The following is a 19768-nucleotide window of genomic DNA, read 5'->3' as shown; positions in this document are numbered from 1 at the left end:
TTGATCAGGTAGCTTCCGGCCAGAGCTATCTGATTTCACATCCCCGTCACCTCTACTGGTAAGTTCTTATCCTGAAGAGCCTTAGCCAAAGATTCTGACGAGGATATCATGGCTTTGGCTACCCAGGTCACCACAAAAGATGGAGCGAGGGCTGAACCTGAGGCCTCAAACACAGAACGAGCCAAGCTTTCTATGAGCCGATCAGTCGGATCTCTAATAGAGGAGCCATTGGGCAGAGATAACAGCTTGTTAGAGGCCAAACGGGACACGGGGAGGGAATCTACCGAAGGGGATTCTGCCTACTTCTTACGTTGCTCAGGTGTGAAAGGGTATCTTGCGCCTAGAGCCTTCTGACCTGAAAAACGTCTGTCCGGTCGCTCCATGTGGCGTTGGACTAAATCCTCAAACTCAGGATGAGTGGAAAACACCTTATCAGGTTGCTTGAATTTTTTAAAAGACACCTTATGACCAGAAGTCAAGGTGGCTACGTCCTCTACTCCCAGGGTTTGGTTAACGGCCTCGATGAGGCTGTCTACTGATTCCTGGTAATCAGGAGCCTCTAAATCAAGAGACCCTTTGGAATCATAGTCCGAACCGTGTTCAATCATTTCCGCAGGTGAGGGAGAATGAGAGACAGAACTCAAAGATGCAGATGCTCCTGACAGCACGGGAGACGCCGTGTGGGTTCGTTTCCCCTGCGTCTGCCTAGAGGGAGCGCGGCCCCTGCAAGCAGGAGGTTCCTGTGAACCAGAGGAACTTTCCAAGACAGGCAAACCGTTGTCCCTGGCCCCAGCCAGAGTATGAAGGGACTAGATCGCCTGTATTAGGGACGCCATAGATTGCGTTAAGGACGCGACCCATTAAGGGGGCGATACTGCAGTCTCAGGTACAGACACACTGGACAGGGTCGCAGGGGAGGGCTCTTGAGCGCGTTCGGAATCGCAGGCCTCACAGAGACAGTTACTCTGGGCATACGGAAAGGTGGATCGACAGGCAACACGAGGTATATAAAACCGTATGAGTCTTAGTCCTTCTAGACATGGTGACTCTGCTGCCGCTATAATCCGCACCCACAGATAAGTTGCTGGATCAAAATATTGCAGCTGTCAGGCTGGGAGGAGTAGCACTTACCCCAGTCCTGTGTCCCTATGCGTCCCGTGGAGCCCGTTACCAGAAAGTGCTTCAGCGCTATCCCCCTTATGTGCTTGATTAGAGGGCAGGTGCGCCACAAATGGGGGAGGAGTTTCCGGCCTACGATAGGCCGAAGCCGGGCCTAAATATTATTCCCCGAGCTCATCCAGGGAGGGCACCCGCTCAACCTGTGCCTCACTCTGACAAGTTTAGGACATTGCACCGGGCCGCTTTTGGGTATTGTATGTGGTTGGCCGCTAGGGAAGGGTGTACAAGGGCACACATTCAGCCGCAGCAGCTGAGGTGTGCTAGGATGATACATGTCCCTGTACAAACCCACAAAATCAATTGGAAGGTGCATTGTATTGACAGTACAAGGGGACCTTAGTTTAGCAAACAGCTTGTTTGTGTATTATCACATCCGTTTGGAAACCAGCCATATCTCGTACTATTATAATTAGGCTTAATCATGGATTAAGTTATGCGAGAGAACTATTGTGTTTTTTCATGATATTACATCTGGAGGAATATATGAATATATATATATATATATATATATATATATATATATATATATATATATATATATATATATATATATATATTATATTTTTTTTTTTTTTTTTTGTTATGTTGCTAATAGGATTTCTTATGGCAATGCTGTCTACATAGGTGCTACTCTTTAGGTAACACAGTTACTATCTTTAGGAGTTATGTGCATTGTGGGCTTATGATTAGGGTTATGTTCCCGGTTTTAATGTTTTTAAATGTTCGTGTCTTTGTGATCATATATGTATTTATCTGAATAAAGCTGTGTTCTACTTTTATTTTTGTCTAAATCCAAGTGTGTGGTGATCCCCATTTGTTTGACCTACTCTGTTCTTTCTTGCATTTAGTATCATCCAGGGAGGAGGGGGCGTGCCCGGAAGTAGACGCGGCCGACAGAGGCAGGACTTCCGCCCGTGGCCTTAGACGCCAGGGACTAAAGAAACTGGCCTGCGATAGGCCGAAGCCGGGACCTAAATTTTACTCCCTGTGCTCATCCAGAGAGAAGGAGACGTGGCCAAAAGAGGCGGAACTTCCGCCTGCAGCCTTAAGACGCCGGGGACTAAAATAAGCAGCGCACCCGGAGAGAGGAGGTACCCAGAAGACAGCGCACCCTTTCAGGGGGTGAGGAGAGGGACAGTCTGCCTCGTTTAATCACCACTGTCAGCGCATTGGTGATGAAGTGGAGGCTGCACGAACAGACCATGTATGTCTGTACAACCTAGGGTTTCGTTACCTTAGAGTGGTCAGGGATTAGTTCGGCAAAAGGTCCCACGTTGCGGGAGAGGATACGTGGAGGAGACACTCCACATGCTCGCCCATTTTTGGCTTGGGGAGATCGGACCCCTTCAAAAGGGTCCGTCGCCCGTCTCATCTTCATAAATAAAAGGAAAAAAAAAATGGATCTGGGAAAACCCAGAGATGTGCCTCCTATGGACACTAAGCATGAACAGGATCTGTCTGGGCCAGTGTCAAGGTGTATACTGCGGAGGAGGAGCTAATTTGTTTTGTCTACTTCTACTACTCCTGGCGGCAGTAGCATACACCCACAGTCCTGGGTCCCCCAATGAAATGAAGGAGAAAACAATCATTTAGAAACAATACTAATGTTTTAACTCAGGAAGAGTTCAGAAATCAATATTTTGTGGAATAACCATGATTTTTAATCACAGCTTTCATGCGTCTTGGCATGCTTTCCACCAGTCTTTCACACTGCTTCTGGTGCAAAAATGTAAGCAGTTCTTCTTTGTTTGATGGCTTGTGACTATCCATCATCCTCTTGATTACATTCCAGAGGTTTTCAATGGGGTTCAGGTCTGGAGATTGGGCTGCCCATGACAGGGTTTTGATGTGGTGGTCTCTTAATTTTTGCCAGAGCTGTGTGTTTAGATGTTGTGTCATTTTATATAACTTACTGCTATAATGAAAGGAAGGCATAGGTTAAGTTTGTTAAATAATCAATAAAATATTTCGTAGACCACAAATCCAAACTTTTTTTCAGTGGAAAGTCCTTTTTAAAGAAGCATATACTAGAAAGCACTTTCAGACTGTTCTCTCGGGTTCTTCAAATGCAAGACAGGATAAGCAAGGTGTGATACATGCCTCTAAGTAACTTCAGTTTACAAATGATTTAGACATGAGCTGCATTATTGCAGATGTGTAGGATCTACTAGGACATACTTTGAAAAGCTGGCAGAGAACCATGTGCCTCAGATAAGTCCAAGAGACCGGTCCCCGGTGGCTTCTCTCAGACTCATTTCTTTAGACCAGCGTTTCCCACAGTCCCCAGCAGATCATGTTTTCAGAAACTGACACAGATTTGCTCCCCTGTGCAATACTAAGGAAATCCTGAAAACATGATATGTTGGGGGTAGTGAGGACTAGACAAGTCATACGAGATGCACGGCCTCCGAGCGACTTTTTAAACATACATGGCTGCAGTAAAGCAGCGGGACTTCTGACTCAGGCTGCCTCGGGTTCCCTTTAATCACCATTTTATAGATTAACAATAGCCCACAGCATGTTGCACACTCACCAGCCACTGCTGTCCATAGACAAATACATGGTTCTTGGCGATGTCAACTCTGTCCCATGCCAGTGTTAAAACCAGCTGGTCCAATGCTGAGGCATTGGTTCCTGCATAGAAAAAAAGTGATTAATAATTCGCACTTCCATTCAACACTCTATAATCATATGAGCAACTGATCAGACAGGTTACATTTATGTTCAGCGAGGAGATAAGCGGATGCCAAAGGTGTCCAGAATCGGCTCATCTCCATCATTCCAAGAAAACAAAGAATGAGCCAAGGCCAGTATTCAGGTTTATGAGTAGCTGTGCGCACACCTTCTATAGTCTTATGCAGGAATCTGCACTGAACAGAAGTACAGCGATATGGCTACAGGCACTAGCTAGGTGGTAGCCAGGGCATCCAAGCAGACCACTCACCAGGCATTACTGACAACCTGCTTATAATTTACGCAGACCACTTTTGGTAGGTGCTAGTCGCAGCATACTAGACACACCAAAAGAGAGCTGCCATTTTTTAAGTCCTGTGATCCAGACATCTCAATTTATCTGTATTTCTAGCCAAGGCCACTTTCACTTTTCCATTCATATTTTTTTTTTCTTATTTATTTTTATTAATTTTTTTAAAGTGGCGAGAGTTTCAGAAAGTAGCAAAAACAATACAAAAATTTCAATAAAAAATTTGAACGTTTTTGACAAAGAGTTGGTGCAAAAGTCTTGGGAAATGTATGCCACTATGCATTTATCACCCTAGGACGCACACAATAAATAGCTACTGTCTAACATGACATTGTCTAAAAACACACGGCTGGTAAGGGAGCTGTCAATTCACTTTGTAAAGACCATTAACACAACGGATTATGATCAGTGGCTAGAAGAGGTCAATTACCTTTCAACAGAGCAGTTAGTATTGCAACATCAATGTCCTGATGCTCATCTGATCCCATGTGAAACACCGTGATCTGAAGAGCAAGAAATCAGTTTAGTGCTGCAGCCATTGAACTCCTTCCATATAAAATGTCAATCTATATAGATCTACATATTTATCTCACAAATGGATCAGCATGTTCAAATTAGGCTCAAAGTATTTTTTAATTCTGGCAGCCTGTAGTTCAAAACAGGAGAAGCTTACCGAAAACTTTTCTGAACAACTCAATAATAAATTCATGTACAAGTGAGCTTGTGACAGAATGGCTGTAGGCAGACCGAGACTGTATAGTCATGCTCACAGTAAAAAAGCTAAATCTGAATGAGACACGTGGGAGCAGAGGGATTGACAAAAAAAAAAATCTTTTCGGTTCCTCGACTTGCATGCGGTCTGCCTTTTATGGTTGAGATCTATCCATGGTTACGACCATTCATACAGTGACAGCTAGATAGCCGTTAGTGGTCGTAACCTTTGATAGCCAAGATACTGCATGCCGAGTAAATGGTGTTAGGGCCATGGGGAATTAGGATAACTAGACTAGATTTCTAATTGGAGATATTTACTAATATTATTACTATTCCATCTACTACATTTTGGCATAGGAGCTTTGAGATGTGAATACACCTTTAAAGTCTATGTGCAGTTCGGAATTAGATAAATTAAGTCATAAAGAGGCATAATTGTCAGCTTGCCTGTGTAAAACTTATGTACCACAAAGTTCAGTCAGATTGTAAATCCAAATGATAGATAAACTTGCTTTCAGTATACTGGAAAAATAAGTTCCAGCTTTGTCTTAAGTCCTTCACAACACATGACATATACACACACTAAATTATATTACATTTATTATATTTTATATTATATTTTACACACACACCAATGTCGTGTGTCCCCGCATGTTTTTCGGAACATGACAGCTGATTTCATCAGCTGACATATGCCCCTAACAGCCGTGGGCGAAATAGGGATCCACCCAAGGCTGTTAAGATGTTAAACGCCGCTGTCAATCTCTGACCGTGGCATTTAAAATGATCGCGTCGGAAGAGTGTCACTAGCTCCACCGATGGGTGCCTCTCACTTGATCACGGGGAGCCAATGGGTTGGCATGACAACTGGGGGTCTACAGAAGACCCCTGTGCTTGTCATTAGTAATCTGCCATGACCCCAGTGGCCAGGATTTATAGCAGCTGATCATTTCTGCTACACAAAGCAGGGCTGAAATAAGCCCTCACATGGCCATATTGACAGTTATGGCTCTCGAAAGAAGGGGACAGGGAAAACAAAAAAAGAAGAAAAAAAAAGAAGGAAAATAGCCCGTGGTTGAAGGGGTTAAAAACACGGGCGAAACTTCATCATTTGTATTTTGTTGATGGGTCACATTTTTAAAAGCAGACAAACCTGGCCCATATTTGCACTGTACATTGGATGCTGGCTTTGCTATCTTTTAGTTAAATTAATTCTGCCAAATGTGGCACTTTTCCATTAAAGCATCTGTTAATTTAGCAAAATGGAAGTTCTCTGCAGCAAAGTAAAAAAAAAAAAAAATCCCACATTGGTGCAGACAGCAGGGATGTTACCGGCTGTTGTGGACAACTTGTCCACTTTTAAAGAGTTTATCATTGTAAAGACATGGCTGCCATCTTGCACCATATGAGTGTGGTAGTGAAGCTCAATCCCATTCACATCAATGAAGCAGAGCAGTAAGACAAGCCACAAACTACTGAAAAGAACTGGATTGAATATCCAGTACATAAAGCCATGATTTGTTTTTACACCATTTTCTCCATATCTTACCCAATGCATTTTTTGACAGTTTGGTCACAGCACTACATTACTACAATTAAAGAAGAAACTTACAAGTTCCTTGCTTTTCATACACTCCATAACAATTTGAAAAAGATGGACGGCCTCAGAATGGCTAAAGTTGAATGTCTTTTTAATAGTTGAAATGATTTCAGAATCTGCACCTTCAGGAAGATTTCTATAAAAAAGGAAAAATATATATTTTTTGTCCATTAATAACACATGGATGCGAAACATGGGCGATAAAGGAACAAGACAGAAGAAAAATAGACGCCTTTGAAATGTAATGCCAGAGAGGGATGGTATAAATACCATGGATGGCAAGAACAACAAACAAATCAGTTTCGGAACAAATCAAGCCAGTCATGTCACCCGAAGCAAGGATCACAAAGTTACGACTTGCCTACTTTGGACATAGACGAAGAAAGCAGTCACTGGAGAAGGACATCATGGTCGAATGAATAGAGGGAACAAGGCAGAGAGGAAGACCCGCAATTCGATGGCTTGATATTATCAAGATAATGGCACAGGCGACCCTGATGGACTTACCCAGGCTTGCACAAGCTAGATCTTCCTACTTAGCATTCATCCATTGCTCAAGATAGAAGCAAAAGCCAGTAAATAAACATTATATGACATGTATTTTTTAAGTGTTTGGGACAAAAGTCAGCAGTCTGACTTCAGACTGCCAAATTGCAACAAGAGTGCGGTGCGAACGCCATCACGATTCCATGATATTGGAGGTTTGAGCAGGTGGTCAAGTGACCTCAAGTGCATAATTTACACTGAACCTGAAGACCTACCTCTTCCGGCAAGCCTACAACCTGCAGTAATCACCGATCGACCAAACCATTGCACGACCAGCTCTATCCATACCCTACTGTATCCTCACCCATCTCTTATAGATTGTGAGCCCTCGTGGGCAGGGTCCTCTCCTCCTGTACCAGTTGTGACTTGTATTGTTCAAGATTATTAAACCTGTTTTTATTATGTACACACCCCATCTCACATGTAAAGCGCCATGGAATAAATGACGCTGTAATAATAAATAATAATAATAATGCAGACAAAATGCCAACTAAACATGTTCAGCTTCTCTCAATGGAAGTGAACCGAGAGAAGCCAGTTGGCACATGACCAAGTATGAAAATCACATACATGAAGTTATTTACCACCCACTCGTACTGGCAATACTGTGAAATTGTGAGCACCGTCCACCGTCACAATTTGACAGTCAGATAGACTTCAGATGTTTGTCCCAAAACTGGACAACCTCTTCAACTTTCCTAATTAATTATTAACGTCATACCCTCCTTCCTCCGTTTGCTTGTGCACGTAAGCCAAAATATCAGCAGCTCTTCCAGTTCCTTCACAAACCACTACTGGGACAGGAGGGTTTTCCTGTAGATAATCCAGCACTGTGAGGATCACATTTGGACCACCTTCAAATATGAGGGCCACTACAGGAACTCCCTGGCCAATGCCTGAAATGAAGGAAAGGTAAACGTCACGTTATCATACACAAAGGACGTACTCCGAGAACTACCCGGAAATGAAGGATCTAGCCCTAAATAGCCACTAAAGGACAATATGACTACAGAGACACTAAATACGTACGTGCATGAATGCGTTGCAAGTTTATGGTTTTTTCCAATTCTCTTCGTAAGTTCACTTCTGCCCCCTGCTTTCCAACAGTACCATCGTCCACCAAGATGAAATGGGAATGCAGATTGTTCAGGACATTGAGTTTGCTCAGGGGGTTTAGTAACGTTTGATATGGAGCAATGACCTAGGTAGAATCAAAGAACAAATTAGGATGTTCATTATTAAAAACTGCCCACACTTTTAGCGAGAAAAGAAAAATCCACTTACATCTCTTCCAACCAGATCGTTGCGGTTTTCAATGACGCCCCATGGTGCAATTCCAATAGTGCAAATCTTTCGGGAGGATCGTGAAGCGTGCTCTTTTAGGGCATCCCCAACATGCTTTGCTACACCTAAGTCCACACAGTAAAGCAAAACAACAAGAAATTAAGACTACATTGCTCTTAAGCCTCAGAATTATTTAACACTTGCATGGCCAATTCGATGTTTATTTGGTAGTGCTGAATACCTTCTGACATGCAAAGACCCAGAGAGGACAGATATTCCATAAGTACTTTAGGACTTACCAGCATTTACCCCTCCGGTGACGATCCATGCTCCGGTGGTCACAGCAGCTTTAATGAGGCCTTTACCAATTAATTGCTTGATGCGTGGATGGAGCTCAAACTTTTGCATTCCTCCATGCACAGAGATGACAAGTTTTGGCAATTCCATGTGCCATTCCTTTAGCATCAGCTGCAGAATGGTTTCTGGCTTTGTATCATAGGACAACCTGACATACTGAAACATTACAGATGGTGAAATATTTCGGGAATGTATTTTCTTGCATGGCGCACAGTACAATCAATGAATAATTTTTGGGGGGATATATTGGTTTTTACATTTACAAGGGATTAAAGTGATCAGTCAGCTGATCCTTGCAGAATACACCAGAAGTAGCATCAGTCTCCGCCTGTATAAACTCAGCCAGATGGATCAAACTCTTTACAAGCTGCAAATATCAGCGGACAGGTTCACTTTATGTAAAAACATCCATAAAAAAAAAAGTTGTGAAAACTATTGCCTTCCCGTTGTTCATACCTTTGCTCTGTAGGAATGCGATCCACCTTGAAAATTGATAACACCATATGCATCTGTTGGGCTTTCCTCTGTGTTTTTTTCCACAGACCATTCTTCTAGCTCTTCTGTGAAATTTTCACCTAGTTTCAAATCGGAGTACTTCATAGCGACACTGGCGGTGAAGCAGGCATGTTGTCTGACCAGGCGGCCACAGCAGCATCTACCACAGGGAAAGAAAGTTTTACTTGCGTCATCTACTAGGCAGAGAGCAGAAAAAAAACGCGGTTATTCTAGCATGTATATAGAATGCCTGAAAAAGGAAGTGATACATTGTTTTCTTAAGATTTTAAACATATATTGTAAATCTAAACGTGTGACGTGCATGGTTGCTCCTCTAATTTGGGCTCTTCACGCTTAAAATGTCCGTTCAGATGGACAGCAATGTCTTGGTAGGTTTGCAGTTGTGCCATACTCCTTCCATTTTTGTATGATGGATTGAGCAGTGCTCCGTGAGATGTTCAGAGCTTGGATTAAGAAATGTATGCAGCCAAATTCGAACTGTGGAGGTTTTTTTTTTTTTTTTTTTAGCTTTTAATATATTTCCATCTGGCACACAGCTCACTACCCCTGAGGAAGCCCACAAGAAACGTGCGTTGAGTTGCAGATACAAGGTCAAACAGAGGGAGCAATGGGTAAGCCATAGGGATTTGGTCATTGACAGATTGCTGTACTTTGGTGGTATTATTCATGGTACAAATTAGCGACTTTACTGATGTCAGCATATGCACTGTGTATTAACCCTTAACCATGCTGAGTTTTGACCATACATGATTTTCATCTGAGTCTTCACCTCGGATTTAATAACATCATTATTACCTTTATGTGTTATTCTGTTTTGGCTGCTTTTTAAATAAAACTTTATTGTTCACTACAACTGGCAGATTTATTACTCCATTTCTTTCCGTAGAAATTACACTTTTTTGTGCAGTTTTTCTCTTGATTAATGGTACATTGTGAATCATTACCTCAATTGTCTTGGTTGATGCTACTTTGTCAGTGCAGATGATATTTATGATAACATAACCCTGCTTTACTCTTGCACACAACTTTATCCCTGACCTGTCTGGTGAGTTCCTTGCTTTTCATGATGATGTTTGGTGACCAACAAACCTCTGAGGCCTTCAAAGAACAGCTGTAGTTATACCGAGAATAAACCACACACCGCGGATTGCATTCACCAATTATGTGACTTCTGAAGGCAATTGGTCACTCAGGATTTTATTTAGGGGTGTCAGACTACAGGGATCGGAATACAAATGAACATCCCAATTTCCAGATTTACATTTTTAAAATTAGAAAGCCATGTATAATTTCCTTTACACTTCAGAAATATTTACTACTTTGTGTTGGTATATCAAATAAAATCCTCCCCAAAATACATTTAAATTTGTGAGTATAACGCGAAAAAATGTGGGTCAGCTGAAGAGAGGCTCAATATGAAGCCTCTAGGTAACCTGGTTAAGCCAAGTAAAGCAGCGGTTAAGTGGTCCTAACCATTCATTCATGCAAGCTTGGCATAGTATTCATGCGATTTCAACGAAGAATGGGGAGTGAGCTATAGCCTTTGTTGGCGGCTTATTCCCTGCACAAGCATCGGCCGCTGAATTTTAACATGCCTAAACCTCCTCTTTAAAGAAAAGGTAGTGATGCCCCATACACATTAGGTGGTTAGCAAATCAGGCCAAAATCAGTGGGTTCAGATGAAATCTAATGTGTATGGGGCCTAAAAGATCTCTCAATCATAAATTAACATTTTTCCGACAGTCGCTGCGGAACATTGCGGATAATGAAAAGGCACAATTCTATGAAAAATTTTCAACATACTGCAATATCTCATATGATTAAAAAGTTCTTCAACTTAACAGGCTGTAGACAAAATCATTATCCCATTTGTTGTATAAAGCTGAATACCAGCCCATGTAAAAACACTGACGTTCCACTCACAATACAATACGATACATTCTGATGGGCAGTTTAGTAGCCAGTTAGACAAGCTGGTCATGTGCACAAACAGCAATCAGAAACAGATCGTTCTGTGCACATAACCTGTCACTGTTCTCGGCAGCAATGATCCGGTTTACAACAGATGATTTGCCAGAAAATTTTCCTGACTAGGACCACTTTTGTGTTTAGTACATGTTGTTGAAAAATAAAATGTAAACATTTTTACAGCTTTTTATTCATTTTATATACTGTGTCCCCTATAAGGTCCTAAAAGAACTGAGTGGTGGGGGGTATTTAAATATTTTTATTTTCATGTCATTTCCCTGGTATATTAGTCCCAGTTAAAAGGGAAATGCAGCCTCCTGGCTAAAAAGCAGAACTGACTAGGTCTCCTATAACCCAGCAGCTCCTGCTCACTCCCTATTACTTGGTGCTTTCTCCTCCTGGCACAGCAGTCGTATGATCACCATCGGTGCTTTTAGTTACTGCATATATCGCGCTTTTTTAGCACTGGGCATACAGTGACCAAGAAGGCTCAGATGGTAATAAACAGTCTCTGCCCTTTCTGTAGCGACTTGCAGTGACATTTTAGAATGTCACTGCAGATTAGGAGCGAGACCATCAGGACGTTTAAAGTTAATGTGGGATCCTGAAGCAATTAAGCCAAACAATCATCTTACCTGATGAACAAGCATTCGTCAGGTGATCGGCAGCCTGCTTAACCCTGCCCGATTAGAATACAATCGTGCAGGGTAAATGCTTATTAGCATATACAGATTAAACCACACAAGAGATACCAAGAGGACAAGTGATAACTTGCCAAAACACTTACTTGCATTTACTCTCTCTATGGTATGCTCTGAATGTACTCCTCTTTCCATGGCTCCACGGAATATAATCTTTTTCTGGTATGCTTTCTTACCTATCATCTTGTTTCCATGACCTGTTTCATGTCTCTCATTATGTTATTCTGGCATATCTTTGAGTGGTCACTCCAACCTCTCCCTCTCTTTATGACCTTTGCTTAACTCTCAACATCTGGTCTTCCATACCCACCCACCTCCTCATTCACACCTGACTGCCCTTACCTGGGGATATATTCAGATCCAGTCTGATCAAGACTTTAGTCTGATCCATGTATCTTTCAAATTACAGATTTCTAATTACAATACTTTGAATTGGACTGGAATGGACTAAGGTAATGGGATAGAAAACCACTACAATGTTTATTTCTTTTCACTTTCACCCCCATACTACTTTCCTTCTTACTCATTTCCCCCTCCATAATCTCCAGCCATCTCACCTCCTCAGAACTGTTCCTCCACATACAATCCTTTTTCTCCAGACACACACGGCCACAACATGTCCTATCCAGCTCCCCCCTCCTAACGCTCTGTCTGCTACTCCTCATTGCTGGCGACGTACCCCCAAATCCTGGCCCTCCTCAACACATCCCCACACTCATTTCTAACACCCTGCCATGATTCTCTACAAGCTTTCACAATGATGATAACCTCATACCCATTCATCCAGTCCCCACTCCCCTGGTCCCCCAAGCTGGAGCACTATGGAACGCACACTCTGTCTGCAACAAACTGCCGTATATCCATGACCTCTATCACCAGCAAACTCTTTCCTTGGCATCACTGAAACCTGTCTCACCCCCTGACTCAGCCTCTCCAGCTGCACTTTCCTATGGCATATTCCAGCTCTCACACCCCTCACCCCAGCAACAAACGTGGTGGAGGAGTTGGCTTGCTCCTGTCTGATACCTGCTCCTTTGCCCCAATTCCGCTACCACCCTCTGCTACTCTTCCCTCGTTTGAGGTGCACTCCATCCGCATCTACTCTGCCTCCAACCTACAGCTGGCTGTCATCTATCGCCCCCCAGAAATAGCCATCTCCATCACTTCACCACCTGGCTACTTCATTTCCTTTCTGCCGACATCCCCACTATCATCATGGGTGACTTCAATATCCCCATTAACACTTCCACCTTATCTGCCTCTAAACTTAATCACTGACTTCCTCCTTTGGCCTCATTCAGTGGTCCTCTGCGGCCACTCACAAAGATGGCCACACGCTGGACCTTATATTCATCCGGCTCTGTTCCTTACTAATCTTACTAACTCACCCCTCCCCCGTCTGACCACAACCTACTGACATTTTCTTCCCTCTCCTCTCCTAGTGTGCAACCCCCACTCCACAAATTCACCCACTTTTGTAGAAATCTCAAACACCTTAATTTACACTTTCTCTCAGAGTCCCTTTTCCCTCTTACAGACATAGCTTCCTTACATGACACAGATGCTGCTGCCACTTTATACACCACCACAACACCAGCAGCACTTGATTCGGCCGCCCCCCTCATGCACAGCAAAACTCGTACAATTAACAGGCAACCCTGGCTGACCAGGCTGAACAAAGAACGGAGACGGGCTTCCAGGGTTGCTGAGCGGAGAAGAGATCCCGTTCTGCCGAGCACTTTATCGCGTACAAGCAGTCCCTCGCCAGCTTCAAGTCCACACTCACTGCTGCAAAACAAACTTAATTCTCATCTCTCATATCCTCCCTATCTTCTCCACCATGACAGAAGATCAGCTCTCCATCCTCCTGTCAAGATCACATCTCCCCACTTGCCCAACTCCCATCCCACCTCATCCCTAACCTCGCCAGTCTTCATACCAACCCTAACACACCTATTCAACCTCTCACTCACAACTGGTGTCTTCCCCTTATCCTTCAAGCATACCTCGATTACACCCATCCTCAAAAAGCCTTCCCCCGACCTATCCTCTGTATCTAGCTATCGCCCAATAGCTCTTCTCCCTTACGCCTCAAAACTACTGGAACAACATGTCCATCTTGAACGGTCCTTCTACCTCTCCTCCTGCTCCCTCTGACAGGTTACAATCTGGTTTCCAATCGCATCACAACTGAAACTGCCCTAACTAAAGTCACCAATTACCTACTAAGCATCAAGAGCAAGCGACACTACTCTGTCCTCCTTCTCCTGGACCTGTCTTCTGCCTTTGACACTGTGGACCACTCACTCCTGCTACAGATTCTCTCATCTCTTGGCATCACAGACTTGGCCCTATCCTGGATCTCGTCATAACAAAAGGAGAGAACATTCAGTGTCTCCCTCTCCCACACCACCTCCTCACCTCGCCCGCTGTCTCTCGGTGCTCCCCAAGGCTTACTCCTGGGCCGCTGCTCTTCTCCATCTACACCTTCAGCCTGGGACAGCTCATAGAATCCCACGGTTTTCAGTATCATCTCTATGCCGATGACACGCAGATTACCTATCTGGACCCGGCCTCACCTCCTTACTCGCCAAAATCCCACAATGTCTGTCTGCTATTTCAGCTTTCTTTTCTGCTCGCTTTCTAAAACTAAACATGGACAAAACAGAATTCATCATCTTTCCCCCTTCTCACTCTACCCCTCCACCAAATCTATCCATCAATGTCAATGGCTGCTCACTTTCCCCAGTCCCGCATGCTCGGTGCCACGGGGTGATCTTAGACTCTGCCCTCTCTTTCAAGCCTTATATATCCAAGCCCTTGCCTCCTCCTGCCAACTCAAACTCAAAAATATTTCCTGGATCCATGCATTCCTTGACCATGAAACCACAAAAACGTTAGTGCAAGCTCTCATCATTTCCCGCCTCAATTACTGCAATCTCCTACTCTCTGGCCTCCCCTCCAGCTCCACTCCAATCCATCCTACACTGCTGTTCGACTAATCCACTGTCTCCCCGTTATTCCCCAGCCTCTCTTCTCTGCCAAGCCCTTTACTGGCTTCCTATTGTCCAGAGGCTCCAGTTCAAAACCCTAACTATGAAATACAAAGCCATCCACAACCTGTCTCCTCCATATATCTGTGACATGGTCTCCCGATACTCACCCACACGCAACAGTCGATCCTCTCAAGATCTCCTACTCTAATCCCCTCATCTCTTCTTCCCACATTCGCATCCAAGACTTCTCCCGTGCTTCCCCCATACTCTGGAACTCTTTACCCCAACAGACTCTCGCCTACCATGGAAACCTTCAAAAAGAACCTGAAGACTCACCTCTTACGACAAGCCTACAATCTGCAGTGATCCTTAGTCAGCTGAACCGCCGCACAACTAGCTCTATCCTCTCCTAGTGTATCCTCACCCATCCCCTGTAGACTGAGCCCTCACGGGCAGGGTCCTTTCTCCTTCTGTACTTGTGTGTGCCTTGTATTACTCATGTCATGTTTATTGTGCATGTCTATACTTGCCCCTTTTCACATGTAAAGCGCCATGGAATAAATGGCGCTATATAAATGAATAATAATAATAATAATAATAATAAAAAACACTGACAGTATCAACAATAGTCTGTTAGAAGAGCATATACTTCTAAATAAATAAAAAAAATTAAATAAAAAAAAGATTACACAAACAGTAGATCTTTTGAGACAATAACACAAACCTCACAAGCTGCTGGCAAATCTGGCATCCTGGAAGGCATCTGTAAAGACAGAAAAAAAAAAGAAAGATAAAAACTGATACATTATCATTCTGAGGACCTACAGACGAAGAAATAAAAGCACCACATTAATTTTAAAGAGAATCTGTCAGCAGATATTTGCTATGAAATCTGAGAGCACCATTGAGGTGTCATTTTCTAGGCTGTGTGTTGTAATTTCAATAAAATTGGTGTTTTATCAGCGGGAGATTATCATCACAGGTCTAGGTATCTGGTGATTCCTAGTCAACTGCTCTGCATAACCCCACCGATTTACATAAAGCTGCTAATGTACAGAATATACAGAAAGCTGCCCATCATGTCATGTGGGTGCGGTTATACAAGGCTCAGCATTTGGGGCACTGCTAGACCTGCAAAAAAAAAAAAAAAAAAAAAGCAAAAAACAAACAGTAATTGTACCAAAATGACAGAATGTGAAAGAGTAATTGATATAGCTGGAATCAGGGTCTCTGCCTTTGGGCTTGTTTCCATTTGCGAGAAACACGTCCGTGTCCCGCATGTGAAAACCAAGCTCTGGCGCCGGCACTTGGGAGCAGAGCGTGCGGCTACATGTGTTGCTATGCGGCTGCACGCTCCGCTCCCAAGTGCCGGCGCCAGAGCTTGGTTTTCACATGCGAGACACGGACGTGTTTCTCGCTAATGGAAACAAGCCCTTATGCTGCTGGTAGACTCCCTTTAACCCCTTCACGATCTATAATGTATAGGTATGTTATAGGTCTTGTTTCTCCCCTTTGATGTGGACTCCAGTACTGTGGCCATATCTTTTCCAGCACACGACAGATGATTTGATCAGCTGTCATGTGCCCCCTAACAGCCGGGAGAATGGCAATCCACCCAAGGCTGTTAACATGTTAATTGTCCATGTCAATCACTGACAGCGACATTTAACATGATCGTGCCAGAAACAAGCCACAAAAACTCCTATTGGCACCTATGTCAAAAGATCACAGGGCGCCGACAGGTTGGCATGGCAACGGGGGGTCTGCAGAAGACCCCTGTGATAGTCATTGCCGATTTGCTATGAAAGCCGGTCCGTGGCTAGCGTTCAAAGAAGATAATTTTTGCCACAAATAGCAGAGCTGAAGAACTGCTATGTGTAACACAAGCCATCAGATGATCGGAGCTTCAAGCCTCCTAAGGAGACTATGGAAACAAGTAAAAAGTAGAAAAAACGTTTTAAAAAATTAAAGCAGAAATCACCCCCCTTTTGCCCTATTCAAAATAAAATAAAGAAATACAAATATTTAGTATCGCTGTATTCAAATGCCAAATCAGTCTGAAAATAATTAATGCAATTGGTAAACAGCATAATGAGGAAAAGAAAAAAAAAAAAAGAAAAAAGGCCAGAATTGTTTTGGTCACTGCAATAAAATACAATAACAGGCGATCAAAGCATCGTATCCACCCCAAAATTGTATTGTCCAGCCTCAGAACCCAAAAAATGGAGTTGCTGCGGACTTATAAACTTTTTATTTTTATTTTTTTTAAACAAACTTTGGATCTTTTTTTATCGCTTAAATAAAAATTAACCTATACATGTAAGGCATCTGCAAACTTGTAACATCCTGCAGAATTTTAATTACAGGGCAGTTTTAGGCCATGTGCACACATTGCGGATTCTCTGCAGATCCGCAGCGTTTTTTTGGGGTGCAGAAACGCTGCAGATCTGCAATTGATTTACAGTACAATGTAAATCAATGAGAAAAAAAATGCTGTGCACACTTTGCGGAAAAGCTGCGGTTTAAAAGAAGTAGCATGACACTAATTTTTTATGAATCTGCAGCATTTTTGTACCCATTCCATTATAGAAAACCGCAGGGGTAAGAAATGCAGCAAATCCGCAGCAAAAGCGCACAAAAAAACCCTTCGGAACCACACAAAAAACGCGACGAATCCGCAGGTGTGTTTTCTGCCAGGAGAGGCAGAATCCGCACCAGAAATTCCTGAGCCTAATCCGCAACGTGTGCACATAGCCTTAGCTTTTGGTGAACAAGGTAAAAAATAAAAAATAATTTAAAAAGAAATTGTGGATTTGCACTTTTTTTTTTTTTGCAATTTCACCACATTTCAAGTTGTTTTTTTTCCGTTTTCCAGTACACTATATGGTAAAATAAATGATGTAGTTGAAAAGTGCAAATTGTCCAGCAAAAAAACAAGCCCTCACGTGACCATATTGACAGAAAAATAAAACAGGTATAGCTCTGGGAAAAAGGGTAGCACAACACAAACTGAGAATTCCAATGTCGTGACGGGGTTAAGTGACAATGCTTAAAATATTATTCCGAAGATAAGTGGTCCGCTGTTAAATAGTTAAGAACCTAATGATTGCATGGGGATAACGAGAAAGTTCCAGTGGTGTGCATGCTCGACCGCCGCCTCATTCATTGTCTATGGGACTTCCAAAGAATATCATAGTTACTTACCGATAACGGTATTTCTCTGATCCTATGACGGCACCACGGAGAGAGAGAGAGGGATCCGCCCTCAGGGACAGGAAACCCACAGGTGAAAAAGGCGGTACCTCTCTCCCACATCAGTTGGTTTACAGAGCCTTAATAAAACTACAGCTGTAACTTTAAATGGTTATTCAAACAAAAAATATTAAAATTTTAGGCTTATCAGGGGCACCGCGTGACTAAATATTAATGACTAAATCTAGTGTGCACACCCACACGTGAAGGGAGGGAATGTACGGGTGCCGTCATGGGATCAGAGAAATACTGTTATCGGTAAGTAACTACGATATTCTCTTACCCCCATGACGGCACCACGGAGAGAATTTCATAGAATGTACATTAGGGAGGGACCGCTGCCTCCAGGACCCTTCTGCCAAAAGTGAGGTCTGAAGAAGAAGTCAGGTCTAGTTGGTAACGTTTAAAAAATGCAGAGGGAGACGACCAAGTGGCTGCCCTACATATCTGCTCAATTGATGCTCCTGCTCTCTCTGCCCAGGAGGTCACCACCGGTCTGGTCGAATGAGCTCTGACTTCCTCTGGAATGGCTTCATTACACGAAGAATATGACAGGATAATGGCATCCCTTACCCATCTCGCCAATGTGGCCTTCGATGCTTTATGCCCTTTGTTTGGACCCTGAAAGCACACAGAGACCTATCCCTCCTACACTCCCTCGTGGCTGCTAGATATTGGGTTAAGCATCTTTTACACACACTAGATGTTAGGAGTTCTTCCTTTCTATTTCTGGGGTTTGGACAGAAAGAGGGTAAAGAGATCTCCTGAGATCTATGAAACCGTGACGCCACTTTAGGAAGGTAGGATAGATCGGTCCTAAGGACTACTCTATCATCTAGTATCTGGGTCAGAGGCGGGTATGCTGATAGAGCCTGCATATCACTAATTCTGTGAGCCGACGTTAGCGCTACAAGGAGAGGTTTTAAGGGATATTATTTTTAAAGAAGCTTGTCACAAAGGTTCAAAAAGTTCTTTAGTCAGTGCAGAAAGTCCTAGGTTTAGATCCCAGGGAGGTGTAGTGTGGTGGACAACTGGTCTAGATCTATTTGAGGCCTTAATAAATCTTTTTATCCAACGATTCCCCGCTAAGTCGCAGTTGTAAAGGGCCCTTAGCGCTGCCACTTGAACTTTAAGAGTGCTTGTTGCAAAGCCTTTTTCCAACCCCTTTAGAAGGAACTCTAGCACTTTCTGAATTGGGATCTCCCCCGATAAACTGGCACCCGAAACTGACAAAAATCTCCTCCAGACCTTCCCATATGCTCTAGTAGTTACTGGTTTTCTATAATAATAATAATAATAATTTTTATTTATATAGCGCCAACATATTCCGCAGCGCTTTACAAATTATAGAGGGGACTTGTACATACAATAGACATTACAGCATAACAGAAATACAGTTCAAAACAGATACCAAGAGGAGTGAGGGCCCTGCTCGTAAGCTTACAAACTATGAGGAAAAGGGGAGACACTACTTAAGAGAGTTGAAACTAAGTTTGAAAAGAATCTCTCTTGGTTAAAAGTTCCCTTTCAAATTCCAGGCCGTCATATGCAAGCTTTTCACTTGTGGATGGTTTACCGGCCCCTGACACAGAAGGTTCGGGATATCTGGGAGAACCCAAGGGTTTGTTATAGACATCATCCGCAGTCATGGAAACCATGCTTGTTTCGGCCA

The 19768-nt window shown here is 43.1% G+C and overlaps 1 protein-coding gene across 2 annotated transcripts in view; it reads right to left on the bottom strand.

The window, feature by feature from the left end:
- The window catches only part of TRPM7 (transient receptor potential cation channel subfamily M member 7), a 208753-nt gene that overhangs the window by 133192 nt on the left and 55793 nt on the right, over window positions 1–19768 (bottom strand). For both annotated transcript variants that reach the window (XM_069766069.1, XM_069766068.1), the window contains exons 3-11: window positions 15569–15607; window positions 9120–9318; window positions 8606–8819; window positions 8307–8431; window positions 8052–8223; window positions 7744–7918; window positions 6489–6612; window positions 4593–4665; window positions 3713–3813 (exon numbers count right to left, since the gene is read on the bottom strand). In XM_069766069.1, coding sequence (XP_069622170.1) covers window positions 3713–3813; window positions 4593–4665; window positions 6489–6612; window positions 7744–7918; window positions 8052–8223; window positions 8307–8431; window positions 8606–8819; window positions 9120–9318; window positions 15569–15607 — 1222 coding nt within the window. The remainder of the gene's footprint in view (window positions 1–3712; window positions 3814–4592; window positions 4666–6488; window positions 6613–7743; window positions 7919–8051; window positions 8224–8306; window positions 8432–8605; window positions 8820–9119; window positions 9319–15568; window positions 15608–19768) is intronic.

Source organism: Ranitomeya imitator, chromosome 4, assembly GCF_032444005.1.
Source record: "Ranitomeya imitator isolate aRanImi1 chromosome 4, aRanImi1.pri, whole genome shotgun sequence".
Lineage (NCBI taxonomy): Eukaryota > Metazoa > Chordata > Amphibia > Anura > Dendrobatidae > Ranitomeya > Ranitomeya imitator.
Note: the sequence above shows the minus strand (reverse complement) of the source record. Positions and strands in the feature narration are given on the sequence as shown.